Source organism: Mustela nigripes, chromosome X (assembly GCF_022355385.1).
Source record: "Mustela nigripes isolate SB6536 chromosome X, MUSNIG.SB6536, whole genome shotgun sequence".
Classification (NCBI taxonomy): Eukaryota; Metazoa; Chordata; class Mammalia; order Carnivora; family Mustelidae; genus Mustela; species Mustela nigripes.
In genome coordinates, this window is record NC_081575.1 from 44,162,039 (window position 1) to 44,180,508 (window position 18,470).

The 18,470-nt window shown below is 41.9% G+C and overlaps 2 protein-coding genes across 5 annotated transcripts; both read right to left on the reverse strand.

Annotated features, from left to right (window-relative positions):
* Window positions 1-490: 490 nt before the first annotated feature.
* On the reverse strand, window positions 491-3,619 carry TCEAL5 (transcription elongation factor A like 5). 4 transcript variants are annotated; one of them, XM_059384734.1, is made up of 3 exons: window positions 3,441-3,619; window positions 2,077-2,144; window positions 491-1,392 (listed from the first exon to the last, which is right to left on the reverse strand). In XM_059384734.1, exon 3 carries the CDS (start codon window positions 1,363-1,365, stop codon window positions 745-747), a length of 621 nt encoding a protein of 206 aa, XP_059240717.1. In that variant the 5' UTR covers window positions 1,366-1,392; window positions 2,077-2,144; window positions 3,441-3,619; the 3' UTR covers window positions 491-744. The 4 variants fall into 4 exon arrangements, with proteins under 4 accessions (XP_059240717.1, XP_059240718.1, XP_059240716.1 ...); XM_059384735.1 differs by having other exon boundaries at window positions 3,514-3,617; XM_059384733.1 differs by lacking the exon at window positions 3,441-3,619 and adding an exon at window positions 2,993-3,076.
* A 12,880-nt stretch (window positions 3,620-16,499) lies between these two features.
* On the reverse strand, window positions 16,500-18,135 carry LOC132007878 (protein BEX1). Its single transcript, XM_059386362.1, has 3 exons — window positions 17,990-18,135; window positions 17,514-17,591; window positions 16,500-17,134 (listed from the first exon to the last, which is right to left on the reverse strand). The coding sequence occupies exon 3, from the start codon at window positions 17,127-17,129 to the stop codon at window positions 16,743-16,745; it is 387 nt and encodes a 128-aa protein (XP_059242345.1). The 5' UTR covers window positions 17,130-17,134; window positions 17,514-17,591; window positions 17,990-18,135; the 3' UTR covers window positions 16,500-16,742.
* Between the last annotated feature and the right edge of the window lie 335 nt (window positions 18,136-18,470).

An 18,470-nucleotide genomic window follows, 5' to 3' on the forward strand; every position in this document is an offset into this window, starting at 1 on the left:
GCAGAGGGTAGGAGTCAGCACAGTACTGCTCAAACTCATTACCTCATCTGATCTTCTCCATTAGCCCTGGAAGAGAAGTTTTATCCCCATTTCACAGATGGTAAGACTGTTTCAGCAATGGATCTGTAATCACTGTCAGGTTGATTCCTCCAGTCTCGAGTGCCAGAGGTAATATAAGTTTTATTCATCACTTCACATCCTGACAACAGGAATTTTAAGTGTCTCCCTGCCCTCATAAAGTTACTGAACAGTAATTTTGATTGCATGGTATGTATTTTCTCATTTTTAAAATATTTATTATTTATTTTATGACAAAAGTCATCTATTTTTTTAAGGAAAAAAACAGACAAGAGAAGATAATCTCTTCCATTGCCACCACACAGAGAAAACCACTATTTCCCTTTGGACTTACTCAATTTCATAGTTTTCCCTACTCATGGATGTATTTTTGTAACTGCATTTTTTTTCAAAAATGAGCTGATACCATACATGTAGTTCTGAAAACTTTTTTTATTAATATTTTGCAATGTATCATGAATATCTCTCTTCCATGCACATGGGTGAAAGTCCCCTACTGAAAGACAGAGTGCTGCAGTTGGGTCAAAAGGCTGCTGGTAACGGAGAGTGACACCTAAAGCAACAGATCAGCATAAGGTTAAAGCACATAGCCCGGCAACTGCCTGCCAGGGAAAGCAAGGTCGGCAATATTCCCATAAGAGAGATCAGAATTAAAGGCCAAAGGCATTAAAGATATGGAACATCTTCTAAGTCCTTCTGGCCCCTACCTCCGCCCCTCACTCCCCTGACACCCCGCTGCCCCCTTGGGGCAAACGGATCCTGAACATCTCTTTGCATCCAGTGAAAACCACCCATTTTCTGTTTTTTTCTTAGCTCTTCCTGAGCCCTTGACATATCTCCACATTCTCTCATCATCTCCTCACTGCCCAAGTGCCTTTCCTGTAAGTCCTCCTGATAGTCCTTGGGGGAATCATCTGTCCCCCTGTCCGTTTTTCTTTTTGCTTTCCTGGGCACATAATCTTCAGCTGGGCGCTTTTCTGCAGCCCGAGGCTCACCCTCAGACTTTGCCAGGGATTCTGGCTTGCCCTCACCGTGTGGTTTTCCCTCATCTTTGGACTTGCCCTGATTTTCTTCCTTTCCCTCATCTTCTGGTTGCCCTTTGTCATCTGGCTGCCCCTCATTCTGGAGCTTTCCCTCATGCCCTGGCTTCTCCTCCACTTCCAGCTTTTCTTCTTCATCTGATTTTCCTTCATTTTCTGTATCAACTTCATCTTCTGGCTTTCCCTCATTTTCTAGAGTTCCTTCGTTTTCTGGCTGTCCTTTGTTTTCTTCGTAGATCTTTTCCATGTTGTGATTCTCTCTTCTTTGCCTGTCCTAGGAGACAAAAAGGAGGACTCAGATTGGGGAAAACAATGCTTGAAAATAATTGCCTTTTATGATTTAGGGTTTTGCTCTCCCTATCCCAAATGACAGATGCCCTCCTACCCAGACATTTTTTTTCTTTCCTTAGCACTTCACACATGTTTATGTGATACAGCCTTACACAAACTTCCACAAGTGCTTCTTTCTGCATTTAACTGAGGTGTGCCACGAAGTGTGTAAGAGCAGTTTTGTCCCTGAACTTTGCTCTGGTGTTAGCTATGCCAGTGACAATTTTAACTAGGTCATCCCAACTTACACTGACCTGCAGGAATCCTGGCTGGTTTTGTTTTTCCCTTGCCTGCAGTTTTAAGTCTTTTAGAACTGCAGACCCAATAGAATAATGGCCACTTCTCAGATTTCAGGGCTACTCTAATATCTTCAAGGGGCTGCACAGATGTCATGCTTCTTGTCTCTCATTTGTCTCTCACTTCCTTGTTCTCCCCTAGGTCCTCACCAGCCATAAAGCACCATGTTTCTTCCCTTAGAGTCCTGACAGAGGACTGAGACTGCAATCTCTGAGACTGCAGTAGGGTGGCTTGGAGGAGGGCTGGCAGATAGTGGCCTCCTCAGCTTCTGGTCAAGCTTAAGTCCCCCTTACTCCCAGGGGTCCTGGGATAGTTACTTTTGCCCACTGACCTGCACTGGTCCTGCAGGTCTTTTCTTCTCTTGTCTGGGTTGGTGCCTACAACCACAGACCTGAAGACCTGTGGAGAGACAGGAGGCAGGGTGAATGAAGGGTTGAGGAGTGAATGACTGGCAACTGGGAGACTGATCCTTGTCACACTATGGTTGTCAAAACTTCCCCAAATACTGCCAACCCCTTGCCCTTTCCCTTGCTTCTCTGATCCTCCTTCTATAACCCCTCCCTAACAGTCTCCATTTTTCTACCACTGAGCAATGGCAGAGAAAGTTTACTTTCAAAAGGTTTCTATGTTTCTGAATCCTCCTCCCAAATTCCTGTCTCACTTGTTCTTGCATAAAAATGAGGGAGGTTCAGGACAGTGATGTTCAGAAACCAGATCCTTCTGTACTCAGTTATCTGCCTCCCAAGCCTCCCACTCCCGGGTGTCCAGATAGAACAAAGCCCATCACTTCTCTGATAACGGTGAGGACAGAGTCACCGGGGCAGGGCAGAAATGTCCAGAGCATTCATGACACCCCTTGCCTCTCCACATACACAGAAATACCACGTTTTCCTACAATGCAAGAGACAAATTATTTCCAAATTCAGTAAAAATTTTGGCTTATGGTATCTCCTCTCAGTCCTCCCCAGTTTAGAAGACACTCCTCCGCAAAAGGGAGCTGGTCTTCAGACTGAACCTCTGTCCCCTTCCTTTGCAGCACCTCCTCCCCCTCTCCCCCCCACTTGCAGCCCACCATTTCCGGCTCCAAAATGGACGGAAGGTGAAGAGATCCAGAGAGCGCAGGCCCTCCCCACAACGGGTTCACAGGCTGTGCCCTCTCCCGCTGCCCTGCAGAGATCAGGCCATATCCTCACTAAGGCCATCCCCCTCTCCCGGCCCTCTCCACCAGACATAGCTGGATAGCCTACCTCTTAGGAGATCCCAACGGGTCCCATTCTCAACCCCTGGTCCCTCTCCATCTCCTCCCGCCAAGCCCGCCGTTTCTTGAACCAAACAAATGGACATTGGGGAAGGAAGGTGTAGAGAGAATACAATCCTGGCCCCGCTCGGGTCTTTGCCCTCTGCCACCCCATCCCCCACCCCAGGGGTTCGCAGGTGCCCGTGGGTTTGTGGCCATTCCTGAGAGATAACTCCTCCCATTTCTTTCTGCCATAAGCCCACACTTACCCAGGGAAATAAGAGATGGTACCCAGACCTGTCCTCCAACACTCATACAATTTCCTGCGCCAGAATGAATGGGGGTGGGAGGGGGTGGGAGGGGGTGGCATCTGGAAAGTATACCGGATCCCTTGTAGCCTCTATCAATTACCACCCCTATGCCAGCGCCCTCCCTCTTCTCCTCCAGCTTGTACCTACCTGCAGGGCTTTAGGGCAGTTGCCGCTCTGTCCCTCAGTCTGCAAGCTCTACACAAAAATAGGGAGCTGGTACCTGGAGGAGAGGGACTTCTGCACACGTCGGCTTCTGATCACGTGAAAGAAACGTCACCAGTGGGCTCGGGTCCCTAGTTCCCCTCCCACCAGCAGAAAGTGCGTCAGGAGCCAGCCCACTTCTTCCCCTCATTAGCTGGCTCCCGCCTCGGGGCGCTGAAGTCCCCTCCTCTCACCGCCTTTTTTTTTTTTTTTCCCTGTCTTTGCTAATCCCAAAGGTCAAATGTGGCCCCTTCTCCCTATGGTATGTGTTTGTTCTATCTTATCAGGAAAGGGCTACATCTCCTAGGGCAACTAGCAATTGGTACATCTCTCAGGAATTTTTTCTTTCTCTCCTTTGATCTCAAAGCACCTACCCCCTCAATCTACTTCTCCACTCAACCACTGATGCTCATTTCTCTTCTCCTCCAGACCTTCTATAATAGATACACGGTGGATTGTCAGGCAGGGAAGCAGATAGTTGAAATGGAGATTTTGTTTCTAAATATTTTTTTTTCAGTTTTACTTAATTTACTCCCTTCAGCATGGGTTATTCTTATAAGCAAAAAATTAAATAGAGCTATTTTCATTTGGGGCAAAGGATGTGTTTATGATAGAAAAGCCCCCAACAAGATTCCAAAATTAAGTTCACTGCATTAATATTTACTATATGGAAAAATGGATTCAATTAGGAACACACAAAATATTTTTTTAAATTTTCATAAATAAGTAGTTCTGTCATGTTCTACTAACAATGCATGTATTTATTGTACCCAAACAATCACTGAGTGTTAAGTAGACTTTCTGGAATAAGATGGCTGACACAGTATGGGTCTTGAAAATTTGGCCCATGGTTATTTTCATTCAGAGATTTAGCTGTTGGGCAAAGGCAGCAAAGGATCAGAGGGATGCAGATGTGGTCTGATTTTCTTTCAAGAGGGGAGGAATATGCAATTTCCAGTCCGCTTCTCACCTTCCAGAGCCTCTCATCCTTTGCATTCAGGCACCTGACTCTTGCTCACTCAAGAACACACATGGAGAGATGATCAAGGTGACATTTATGCCCTGTCCCCTGACTCTATCCTCACCATTATCAGAGAAGTGATGGGCTTTGTGCTATCTGGACACCCGGGAGTGGGAGACTTGGGAGGCAGATAATCGAGCACAGAAGGATCTGGCTTCTGAACATCACTGTCCTAAACTTCCCTCATTTTTATGCAAGAACAAGTGAGACAGAAATTTGGGAGGAGGATTCAGAAACATAGAAACCTTTTGAAAGTAAACTTTCTCTGCCATTGCCCAGTGGTAGAAAAATGGAGACTGTTAGGGAGGGGTTATAGAGGGAGGTCAGAGTAAATAAATGGCTCCTTCCCTCCCTCCCCCAAATTCCCACAGAGGTAAATCAACCCCAACAGAGATGGAATTCTGTCCTGACAACTGGAAACCAGAACAGATCCCTTCCAGACCCCTGCAGCAGAGGGTTTCCATAAAGCCCAGAGAAGTAATGGCCAAGGGGAGAGCCTCCATGCTTGGCTGCTCTCTGCCCTTCTTCACAGTGCCCAGGGAAGGTTCTCTGACCTGTCTGCTGCCTACCACTTGACCTAGGAGGTGCAGCTTGAGGGATTTCTCAGCTTCAGTATCTTCACCTACAGGGCACCTAGGAGGAGCCTAGCCACGCTGCAGGGTTGCTGCCGCTCAGTCCATCCCCAGCCTTGGGCCCTCTGAGTCATGTTTGTTTCAGTGTCTGTGAAAAGTCTAACAGTACCGATTGACCCAGACCAGGTGTTCTCAACTGAGGGAGTCTGTGGACCACCTGAAATGATATGCAAGGTTGCATGTGTTTAGAAGATAGTGGAGTCTGTACCCTTATGAAAAGATCTGTACCCTAAGAACCTGAGAAAGTCTGACACATGAGCAGATTGACATCATGAAGAAGCAGAAGCTATAGGTAGAGAAAAAAGAGGAGATGGAGAAGAAGCTACTTGGGAGTGAAATAGAGAAAGGAAGAAACAAATAGCAGGTGAGCTCTGTTAAAAGGAGAGCACTTACTCCTTGGGTTCCAGGATTCTTAACTAGAGAAACCTCTGAATCCCCTGCAATTATATTCAAAATGAGGTGCATGTGTGTGTGGTTGGGAGAGAGATAAGATATGTACATTTTTGCTGGTTGTATGCATTTGCCTAGGATCAGATCCATTAGCATCATTAGATGCTCAGAGGGGTATGCGATATAAAAAATGTGAAGGCCAACTAGCTTAGAGAATATACTTATATAATTTTTTTTCAAATAAGACTATGTTTTTAGAACAAAGTAATATAACATAAAAATTAGCCATTTTAAAGTGTACATACAGTGAAATACAGCACATTCACAATGTTGTGAAACCATCTCTTCTATCTAGTTCCAAAATATTTTCATTAACTCTGAAGGAGACCCGTTACCCATTAAATAGTCACTCCCCAATTTTTCCCTTCTGTATAAACAGAATCATGCAATATGTGACCTTCCATGTCTGGCTTCTTTCACTTAGCATAATGTTTTCAAGGTTCATTCACGTTGTCTCATGTACAGTATTTCTTCCTTTTTATAGCAGAATAATATTTCATTATATGCCTATATTGTATTTTATTTATCCATTCAAATGTTGACGGATATTTGGGTTGTTTAAGTTTTTTTTGTATGGATGTATTTTTATTTCTTTTGAGTATATATCAAAGACTGGAATTGCTGGGTCATGTGCTAATTCTATGTATAACTTTTTCAAGGAAATGACAACCTGTTCCACAGTGGCTGCAACATTTTGCACTCCTACCAGCAATGCATGAGGGCTCTAATTGATCCACAATCTCAAAAACAATTGTTAATATTTCATTTTTTCAATTTTTACATTTTCCTAATGACTAATGATATTGAACATCTTTCTATGTATTTATTGGATATTTATATACCTTCTTTGGAGAAACATCTATTCAAGACCTTGGCCCATTTTTTAATATTAAGTTGTTTGTCATTTTTGTGTTTTTAAGAATTTTAAGAGTTTTTCATGTATTCTGGATACAGCCCCTTTCCAAATATATGATTTGCAAATATTTAATTCCATTCTGCAGATTGCCTTTTTACTTTCTTGATAACATCTTTTTATTCACAGAAGTTCTTAATTTTTATGAAATCCAATTTATATACTTTTCTTTTTGTTGTTCTTCCTTTTGGTTTCATATCTAAAAGTCCATTACCAAATCCAAAAACATGAAGATTTACCCTTTTGTTTTCTTCTAAGAATTTTAAAGTTTTGACTCAAATATTTAGGTCTTTGATCATTTTGAGTTAATTTTTATATATGACATGAGTTTCTTTTTGTAAATGGCTTTATAAAACCTAAAGGTTCTTTTGACAGCAGAACACAACACACTGTCACAAAAAAGAGATATAAGGCAGAACTTTTTGTTACTTATAGCTCCAAAAGAGAGAAGATTGCCAGGCAGAGCCACACAGGTTATGCCTGGATAACAGAAAGTTGGATATCTAAGAGCAGGTTATGAATTACTAGTGCGGTGGGGTTAGCTAGATTTTTTCTGAATCTATGAGGATTGGTTAATTTGAATAATTTCTCAGGCTCCAGGGCATAGAGGCTGTCCTTAGTTGTCTGGTACCTGGTCCCTGGGCAAAGAGGGCTGGTACATAATGTCCCAGAGTGTGAATGCATATGATATGGGAAGTGGCTGGAGTATGTACTTTCATCAGCTGCTCAAGAAGGGCAAGTAACCGGCCTCTACCCAAGGCCTCAAAATTGACTCTAAGTGGTACCTTTGAAAAAAAGATAGGATATTTGAGTGACTCAATCAGTAGAAAAGACTTACATAGAGTAGGACATAGTTGCCCTAAAGGCATAGAAGACATTTTATTATGAGAGTAAAAAGGACATTTTATTATGAAAGTAACAAGTAGAAGAATAAGAAGTCCTTATAGGCCATCCATAACCAGGTTAATTAAGGAGTGGTCTAGGAGGTAGTTGCCTCCTAAGGAAAGCAATAATCTCCATTAATTTTTAGAATGACATTAATAGTAGTAATCTCTACAAGATTTTCCTTTAGACATGGAGTGTAGAGGTATATAGTATACCTTTTGGCAGAGAGCAAAACATACACTAGATTCATGGGCTAAGGAAACAATGACCTCAAGAAATGTAATAGAATCCCAAATATCAAAAGAAGAAAAGCAATCAATATATTGTGTTCAATTTGTCATTATCTTTGGAAAGGCAGCATATAGGCGCTGTTGAGATGATAGTCTCAGTGTCTGGGGTGAAGTCTTCCTTTGTGTAGAAAGCAAAGTCATCTCCAATGGTGAGATAATGGACTGAGACAAAGTCACCTGAAGCAACATCCTTCTAGTAACAAGCTTCTTGGTTGAGGTGATGTCATCTAGGATGTGGGATTAGGATGTCCTTTCTAAGTAGACACCTACTCAGGTTGATGTGAGTCATGTTTTCGTGGCTGAGATGTTCGAAGACTTTGAAGGCAATGATGGGCTTGGAAGACTGACTTGCAAATTTTTTATAAGGTTTTTTTTTAAGATTTTATTTATTTATTTGACAGACAGAGATCACAAGTAGGCAGAGAAGCAGGCAGAGAGAGAGGAGGAAGCAGGGTCCCCACCGAGCAAAGAGCCCAATGTGGGGCTCGATCCCAGGACCCTGGGATCATGACCAGAGCCAAAGACAGAGACTTAAACCACTGAACCACCCAGGCGCCCCACAAATTTTTTTAGATAACGGTAAGTTATCATAACAAAATTTTCCCTCTTAACCATATTTTAGTATACGTGTCAGTGGTATTAAGTACACTCACATTGTTGTGCAACCATCAGCACCATCCATCTACAGAGCTTCCTCCATTTTCCCAAACTGAAATTTTATACCCATTAAACTAACTCCTCTTGCCCTACTCCCTATACCCCCTGGCAAACCCCATTCTACATTCTGTCCCCAAGAGTTTGACTACTCTAGGTATTTTGCAGAAATTAAATCACAAATCATTTTCTGTCTGGTTAATTTCACTTAGCATAATGTCTTCAAGGTTCATCTGTATTGTAGCATGTGTCAGAAATTCATTTATTTTTAAGGCTGAATAATGTTCCATTTTTTATATATATATACTCTACATTGTCTATCTATTCATATGTAAATGGACACTTGTGTTGTTTCCATTCCCTGCCCCCCAGTTTTATCAAGAAATATGATGGTTTTATTTACATATATTATGCAGTGATTACCACAGTAAGTTTACTTAACATTCATCATATCATAAAGGTACAATAAAAAGAAAAGAAAAGAATTTCTCCTTGTGATGAGAACTCTTAGGATCTACTACTCTTTTAACAACTTTCCTATAAATCATACAGCAGTGTTAACTATAGTTATCATGCTTTACATTACATGCCCATGACTTATTTATTTTACAGCTGGGAGTTTGTACTTTTTGACCACTTTTCTTCCATTCCCCCATGTCTGGTAAACACAAATTTGATCTCTTTTTCTGAGTTTGGTGGGTTCAATGTATGTCGTCATTGTTTTATAGTTTTCAATGTGCAGGTCTTGAGTATCTTTTGCCAAATCTATCCCTAAGGATTTCATATTTCTGATGCTATTGTAAATGATATTGTTTCAGAATTTAATTTGATTGTTCATTGCTTGTAGAGGACTGAATGATTTCCCTCCAAATTCATGTCCACCTAGCACTTCAGAACATGACCTTATTTGTAAATAAGGTCTTTGCAGATGTAATTTATTAAGAATTGAGATGAGGGGCGCCTGGTTGGCTCAGTCAGTAGAGCATGCAACTCTTGATTTCGGGGTTGTGAGTTCAAGACCCATCTTGGCTATGGAGATTACTTAAAAATAAAATCTTAAAAAAAAAAAGAATTGAGAGAGGTCATATTGGCTTAGAGTAGGTCCTAAACCTAATGGATGTATCCTTAGAAGAGACAGAGAACGCGTAGACACAGAACAGAAGCAGAAATTGGAGTTATGTTGTCACAAGCCAAGGAATGCCTAGGGCCACTAGAAGCTGGAATAAATAAGGAAGGATTCCTTTCTAGAGACTGCAGAGAGAGCATAGCACTGCTGATAACTTGATTTGTACTTCTGGCCTATAAAACTACAAGGCAATACATTTCTTTTTTTTTTTTTTAAACCACCAAGTTTACAGTAATTTTTTATGGAAGTCTCAGAAAATTAGAAATACAACTGAATTTATATTTCAATCTTGTACCCTGCAACCTTTCTGAACTCATTTATTAGCTCTGGTAGCTTTTTCTTTTTTAAGGTTTTATTTTTAAGTAATCTCTATAAGCATCGTGGATCTTGAACTCACAACCCCAAGACCAAGGGTTGCACGCCCCCCCAACTGAGCCAGCAGCTCTAGTAGCTTTTTTGTATATTACAAAAAAAAATTCTATATAGATTATGGCTTTCTGTGAATATGTTCTATTTCTTCCTTTGCAATCTGTATGACTTACTTATTTTTCTTATTGTGCTGGCTAGAACTTCTAATACAACATTGAATCTAATTTGTGAACATGTCTATTTTGCCTTGTTTTCCATCTTAGGAGGGAAACATTTAGTCTTTATGTAACATACACATCATTATGTATGGGTTTTTTGGTAGATGTATCTTATCAGGTTGAGGAACATCTCTTCTACACATGGTTGTTGCATATTTTAGTCAGTAATATATATTTTTTTAATTTTAGCAAATGTTTTTTCATTAGCCACTGAGATGATCATGTGTTTTTCCTCTTTTATGTTAATGTGGTGAATTACAATGATTTTTAAACATTAACACTACCTCAAATCCTTAGGATAAAACTTAACTGGTCATGGTGTATTGTATCTTGTATATATAATTGGAGTCTACTAAAGATTTACTAAGAAATTGTGCATATATGTTCATGAAGTAGATCAGTTTGTGGTTATCTTTCCTTGCAATATAATTGTCTGGGTAATTCTAGCTTCATAAGATGATTTGGGAGCTATTCCTTCTTCTTTAATTTTCTGAAAGATTTTGCATAGAATTGGTATTATGTAATTTTTAAATGTTTGGTAGAATTACCAGTTAAGCCATCTTGACTCAGAGCTTTCCTTGGAGGAGGTGTTTTAAATAAAATTTTCATTTATTTTCATGATAAGCTTAGCTTAACACACAGAATTGTCAAATCACTATGTTGTACAACTGAAACTAGTATAACATTGGGTATTAAAATATACCTCAAAAAAAACTTTTTAAAAAATTTCTATTTATTGTGTGCCTGTGTGGTTCAATAGGTTAAGCATCTGCCTTTGGCTCAGGTCATGATCCCAGGGTCCTGGGATCAAGTCCCACATTGAGCTCCTTGCTCAGCAGGGAGCCTGCTTTTCCCTCTCCCTCTGCCCCTCCCCACTGCTCATGCTTGCTCGCACTCTCTCTCTCTCTCTCTCTAATTTCTATTTATTTAATAGCTATAGAGCTTTCTTCTATTCTATTATTATATGTTCAGTGCTCTAAATTTTTGCCTGAGTGGTCCTTTTACCACATCTCACAAATTATCATATGTTGAGTTTTCATTTTCATTCAGTTCAAAGTGCCTTATAATTTCCTCTTCGATTTCTTCTTTAGGTTATTTAGGCATGCGTTGTTTGATGTTAATTTAATATTTGGGATTTTCCAAATATTTTTGTTATTCATTTCTCATTTAATTTCACTGTGCTCAGAAAAGAAAGATTTAATTTATTTATTTGACAGAGAGGGACACAGCAAGAGAGGGAACACAAGCACGGGGAGTAGGAGAGGGAGAAGCAGGCTTCCAGCCAAGCAGGGAGCCCAATGTGTGGCTCAACTCCAGTACCCTGGGATCATGACCTGAACTGAAGGCAGACACTTAAGGACTGAACCAGAAAACAGGCTCCCCAGAAACATACATTTTATGATTTGAATCCTGTTAATGTTACTGAGGCTTATTTTATGAACTTGAATATGGATTATCTTGGTAAATGTTCTATGTGCAAACCAAACAAATGCACATTCTCCTGTTGTTGGTGGCAAGGTCTACCATAGTCAACTAGAAAAGTTGTTTCATGGTGTTCTTCAGGTTCTATATGTACTTGCTGATTGTCTACTTGTTCTATCAATTTTAGAGAAGGTGTTGAAATCTCTGACTATAATTGTGGATTTGTCTGTTTCTCCTTGTGATTCTGTCAGTTTTTGCTCCTTGTATTTTAAAGCACTATAATATGTGAATGTTTAGGATCCTCATGTCCTTTTGACAAACTTACCACTTAAAATTATGTATTGACTGTAATATCCCTGGTATTATTCTTAGCTCTGATATTTATTGTATCTGATATCAATATAGCCACTCAAGCTTTGATTGATGTTAAGATTATCCACAATTTTCCATTCCTTTACTTGTAATTAATTTGTATCTTTAAATTTAAAATAAGGTGTTTATAGGCAGCATATATTTGCCTTCCTTTCTATACTATCTTACAGTCTCTGCTTTGCAACTGAGGTATTTAGACCATTTACATTAATGTGATTATTGACATTCATATGTTTGGGTTTAAATCAACCATCTTGCTATTTGTCTCCATTTGTCCCATCTGCTCTTTGTTCTTTTTTCTCTAACTTTTTAAAAGATTCTATTTATTTATTTGTCAGAGAAAGAGAGAAAATGCACAAGTAGGTGGAGTGGCAGGCAGAGGGAGAAGCAGGCTCCCTGCTGAGCAAGGAGCCCGAGACAAGACTTGATCCCAGGACTCTGGGATCATGACCTGAGCTGAAGGCAGACTCTTAACCAAATGAGCCACCCAGGCATCCCTTCCTTGATATTTTCTACTGACTATTTTCAAGATTCCATTTTATCTCATATGTTGGTTCATTAGCTACAACTTTTTTCATGATTATTGAAAGGTTTGTAATATACATTTTTAACATTTCAGAATCTACCTTCAAATGATATTAATGTGTAGAATAAGAACTTCAAAACTTCAAAACTTCCATTCCCTCTTTCTGGTCTTTGTGCTATTGACATACATTTTACTTCTCCGTATGTTATAAACAAATCCAATCCGGAGTAAGCTGGGGGTAATCAGAATGCTCATATTATTTGCTTCTACCTTCTCAAGGAACTTCCCCTCCAGTTGTCTGAGGTTAAATAACTGAGAACTGTTGTTTCATGTATTTTGTGCAGGTTTTCATTGTTTTGGTTAGGCAGTTAAATCCAGACCCTGTTATTCTATTTTTATTTGAAGCATAAATGTAGCTTGGTTTTTTAATTTATTTTTTAAAAGGTTTTTATTTATCTATTTGAGAGAGAGAGAGAGAATGAATGGAATGAGGGAGAGAGGGAGAAGCAGGCTCCCCGCTGAGCAGGGAGCATATGCTATTCCTGGCTCAGTCCTAGGACCCTGGCATCCTGACCTGAGCGGAAGGCAGACGCTTAACCACCCAGGTGCCCCGCAGCTTGGTGTCTTAAATGTTAGTTAATCATGAAGGTTTTATTTCACCTCCAACCAAAGTTCTTTTGTTATCTGGACTTCCTGGAAGAGTCCAGTGTCTGTGTATTCTCCCTGCTCTGCCTCTGACTAGAAAGTTCAAACTGCATTGCTTTCTTTGGTCACAAGGTGGCCTTTAAAATTCATTTTCTGATTTCCTTCAATTGACTTGATCTTCTTTTAAGAAAAAAAAAAGGTAATTATTTTTATTCAAAAGTCACGAGACATTATGTGCATTATCATCTCAGTTCTGTTAGAAATACATAAGGAGGGGCGCCTGGGTGGCTCAGTGGGTTAAAGTCTCTGCCTTTGGCTCGGGTTGTGGTCCCAGGGTCCTGGGATAGAGCTCTGCATTGGGCTTTCTGCTCGGCGGGGAGCCTGCTTCCCCCTCTCTCTCTGTCTGCCTCTCTGCCTACTTGTGATCTCTCTCTCTCTCTCTCTGTCAAATAAATAAATAAATAAACCTTAAAAAAAAGAAATACATAAGGATTCAAAGATGTGCATACTTATCATTTGCTGAATACCAGTAAATCATACTTATTTTGTTGAGTTTTTCATTCACCTAATATCTACTAGATGTACATTCTGTGCTAAAACTCCAATGGCCCAGTATCTTTCTTTTTTGAGAACCAGGGCAGAATCCCTAATCTTTGCTAAAATTTGTAGGCATTCACAGGAATAATTTGCTCATCTTTCAGTGGAGAATGGCCACTCAGGGAGAAAAGAAGGCTTACCACATAACATAACAGAAATCATATAGATAGGCAAATGCAGTTAAAAACTTAGCTATGGGCTATTTCCCTTGAAGGAACCTCATACCGTATTCTCTTATGGGCTTTTGCTCACTTTCTGCTGGTTGTTGCCCTAACATTTTATGTCGAGCCTGACCATTACTACACTACTCCCTCAGATGCCCCTTCAGATCCCAAACACTATTAAGAACCAAGGGAAGCTGGTTAATAGCAGTCTGGCTCTCCCCAGAGACTAGGATCTCTAAAGTTAACAAGGCAACTTGGATTTGCCTTACACAGAAAGATGTACATTTTGGGGGGTATATGCATACCTAATCTTCTATGACAATACGCCATGAGTTCACATGTGAATTTCGAGTTTTTCCTCAAGGAACTGCTGAATATTGTTAGGTCAGTGAAACCAGAATGCTTCTGTATTCCAGGAAAGCTGGTGCTAATATTGACAATCAAGTATAGGAAGTATGGTAGGGAATAAGCTTCTCTGTTCATCAGTCTTCCTGCCCTTTCAACTCTGGCCTTTATCTTTATAAACTTCTGTCCTGCATGAATATTCTTGTGTCTCAAGGACCTGGAGGAGGGAGAGTTTTGGAATTACTTAGGCATCTGATTCCTGTCTGGGGTTTGCTGTGTTACGTATTTTCACCTGCCAATCTGTTTTTACCTTTGGTTTCATAACTGCTATTGTGATGTTATATTCCAGAGTGGGTTTGGAAAACTTTTTCTGTAAAGGCCAGATAATAAGTATGTAGGCTTTGCAGGCAGGCCATACTGTTTCTTTTGCAACTACTCAACACTGCTACTGTAGAACAATACCAGCCACAGATAGTATATCAATTCTTTCATATGGCTATATTCCAATAAAATTTTATTTATGGACACCAAAAATTTGATTTCATGTAATTTTTACATATAAAAATATTCCTGATTTTTTTAACCATTTAAAAATGTGAAACTTGGGGCGCCTGGGTGGCTCAGTGGGTTAAGCCGCTGCCTTCGGCTCAGGTCATGATCTCAGGGTCCTGGGATCGAGTCCAGCATCGGGCTCTCTGCTCAGCAGGGAGCCTGCTTCCTTCTCTCTCTCTCTCTCTGCCTGCCTCTCAGTGTACTTGTAATTTCTCTCTGTCAAATAAATAAATAAAATCTTTAAAAAAAATGTGAAACTTGATCTTAACTCATTGGCCACAAAAATAAGCAACAGGCCAAATCTGGTTCATGGACTGTGTGGTTTGCCAACTTCTGTTTTAGAATCCTAACTTAAAAAAAAAAACAAAAAACATTTCACTTATTTGAGAGAAAGTGAGAGAGAGCAGAGAAGGGGGGGAGGGGGAGGTCAGAGGGAAAAATAGACTCCCTGGGAGCCTGATGTGGGACTCCATCCTGGTACTCCGGGATCATGACTTGAGCCAAAGGCAGTCACTTAACCAGCTGAGCCACCCAGGCACCCGAGAATCCTAACTTCTAAGTTTATTCCCATACAAAACTGTCTTCATACATATGTATTTCACCTACATAGCATACTCCAAGGCAATTTCATTTCTCAAGTTCTACTGGGACATTTAAACCCAATAGTCCTCCAATGGACTTCTCATAATTACCCACATTTGGTTATCCACTGAATTCATGGACATAATCTCCTGGTATCCAACTCAATGTAAGTTAGTTCTTTACACTCATAGGTTTCAGGGGGCTGGGATAAGGATTGTCTCAGATTGAAAGTGACCTGTGTCCCATTACGCATCTTTAATATAGTATAATGAACTGAGGTTTCTTTTTTTTTTTTTAAAGATTTTATTTATTTACTTGAGAGAGAGACAGTGAGAGAGAGCATGAACGAGGAGAAGGTCAGAGAGAGAAGCAGACTCCCCCCATGGAGCTGGGAGCCTGATGCGGGACTCCATCCCAGGACTCCAGGATCATGACCTGAGCCGAAGGCAGTCGTCCAACCAACTGAGCCACCCAGGTGTCCCTGAACTGAGGTTTCTTAGAAAAGGACTACACATCTAAGGAAAGAGAGGACTAGACAGATATGGTCTTTTCATGAAGCTAAAAACGGAGAGGGGACTTATTCACACTTTCGTAAGAGTGAGGATGCAATTTATTGAGTGTTCCAGAAAAAAATCAGTTAGACTTTCTCACCTTGAGGATTCCTGAACATTAATACCCAGGGGTGAAGATGGAAATGGGGCACAGTAGCAAAGGAACAGAAGGACCTACCCCTTAGATCACATAAAGACCTGGCTTTGGAAACTTTTCCAAATAGCTTAAGGGATTAAAATGTTGGGTCATGCACATTCCAGTGGGGACTTAGAAACTTACGGCTTCATTAAGTATACAAGGCAGCTCTTGGAGCTATTATCATCTTGCTGATAAGTATGATTTTTCTTTATAAGTATGATTCTTTTTTTTAATATAAGTATGATTCTTAAAGAGATCTGTCTCCTATCATTATTAGGTTTATACTTCTAAATATGAGATCCAGAGGTAAGCTAAAACAGATTGTGTCAGAACTGTTTAGGTAAGTGCTCACATTGCTTTTATCAGGTGGCCAAGCCCTTTCACTAGGTAATAGGTGTTTAGTTCTGAAATGAGAAAATATAGATAAAAAATAAAAATTATTCATAATTCTACCATAAAGAGATGAACACTTTAACTTTTTACTTTATATACTTCGACTGTGTGTTCATGTATAAAATATAGAAGATCTAAACTAAAAGAGAATACAGAGAATGTCTTTTAAACTGCTTTATTAATTTCACAATATATACTGAACATCTTGCCATGCAATAGGGTAAAACTCCCTTGCTGACAGAATCTTACATTTTGGGTCAAAATACAACATTCAGTTAGAAGTTGGTCATAGGAGACCCACAAGAAACATGTAAACCCAAAAGGTTGACAACAAAGGTACACTGAGAACATTAACTTTAGGAAGGTGTGTCTTCCTATTAATTTCAGGAAAAACATCAGGATTCAAGGCATAAGGCAAAACTCATCATGATGGTCATGGTGAGGAGGGTCGGTGCTAACTGCCCGCAGACTATGACTGAACTGCTTTTCCCTCAGCTTTTCCATCAGCTGTCTCATCTCCTCTCCAATCCTTTCCATATTCTCCTCTCTCATTCTTCCCTGTGGTTCTCCAAGCCTCTGAATCATGTCCCATCTATACTGCTGGATGGGCTGCCTAACACGGAACCGCCTACGATTTACTCTAGGCATACAATATTCACCAGCTTCCAAAGGGAGGGCCAAAGGCTCTCCTTTATTAGCAACTTGCTCCTTTTCATCCTTTTTTTCATTTTCCTGTTTGGCATTCTCCACATTGAGATTTTTTACTGCTTGTTCCTCTTTGGACGCCATTGCTCCTGAGAGACAAAAGAGGAGAGAAGAAATTATTTTCTTAGTGGGACTGATCAGCACCGAGGACAGAGGCCCTACTACGCACATTCCAAGACTCAGAGCCCTGGATCTCTTAGGCTTTTTGAAATTTCATTTTCCCACATCAGAGGCTTCCTACGCCCTCTAGGGGGCCCCGGTCCGAGCCCTCCCCCTCGCACCTCCCTGTCGCTCCTCTCCCCACCCCCCGAAGCCCACCATTTTCCCTGCCAATCCCTGCCCAGGCCTCTGCAGGCATCAAGATGGTGGACGGGCTGGGCGAGGGGTAGGGGGCACGAGGGAATCTGGGGTCTCAGGGCTTTCCACACGTTCCCCCCACCCCCGGCTCCCACTGTCCCCCGCACCGACCTGGGCCTATCCTTGCAGTCTCCTCCTCCTCCCGATTCTCGCCGAGAGTGCGCCGCCGCGACACTTAGACCTGCACACCTGCAGAGGGCCGGGGTGGGGACAGCGGGGGCTGCTGCAGCCGAGCGCTCCCCGCCGACCCAAAGCTACCCAGCTCCGCCAGGACCCGCCACGGCCGCCTCGCCCCCACACCCAGCCGTCCCATCCCCAGCGCTGACCACCATTTTCCACACCAAGAAGGACGGGGGCGGGGCGGGAGTGCAAGAGGCAGGTGTTTCCGAAGGGTCGTCGCCTCACTGGCGTCCAACCTTCGGCCTACCGTTTTCTGCGGCCAAACGTGGGCTGCTGGGCGGCGTGAGCGCTGCGGTCCTTTGCGCCGCTTCGCTCCGGGGCAGCCGGCCCCCAGCAGGGCTCGGCCGGCCGCGTGGGCTCTCCCACACCCAGACCAGGGAACGCTCCCCCTCCTCCCGGTCCCTTACCTGCTTCCCCTCCGCGTCTGACTCTTGGGGACCGCTTCTGGCCCGCGCGCCCGCACGGCCACCGGGTGTAGACACCGAGAAGTGAGCGAGCGAAGGCCGGCTCTGACGCTACAGCGAGGTGAGCGAGTCAGCGTTGGCGGCTCACGTGAGGCCTTCGTCACCGCGAGTGGCACCGCCCCCATTCCGTGCCGGCTTCTGCCCACAGGGTGGCGCACAGGCAGTTGGCCAACGCAGCTCCCCTCTGTTGTTGGGTCCTTTTTTTTTTTTTTTTAAATAAACATTTTGTTTATTTGACAGAGATCGCAAATAGGCAGAAAGGCAGGCAGAGAGAGGAGGAAGCGGGCTCCCCAGTGAGCAGAGAGCCCGATGTGGGGCTCGATTCCAGAACCCTGGGATCATGACCTGAGAGGAAGGCAGAGGCTTTAACCCACTGAGCCACCCAGGTGCCTGTGCTGGGTCCTTTTTAACAGCACCAGGCTGC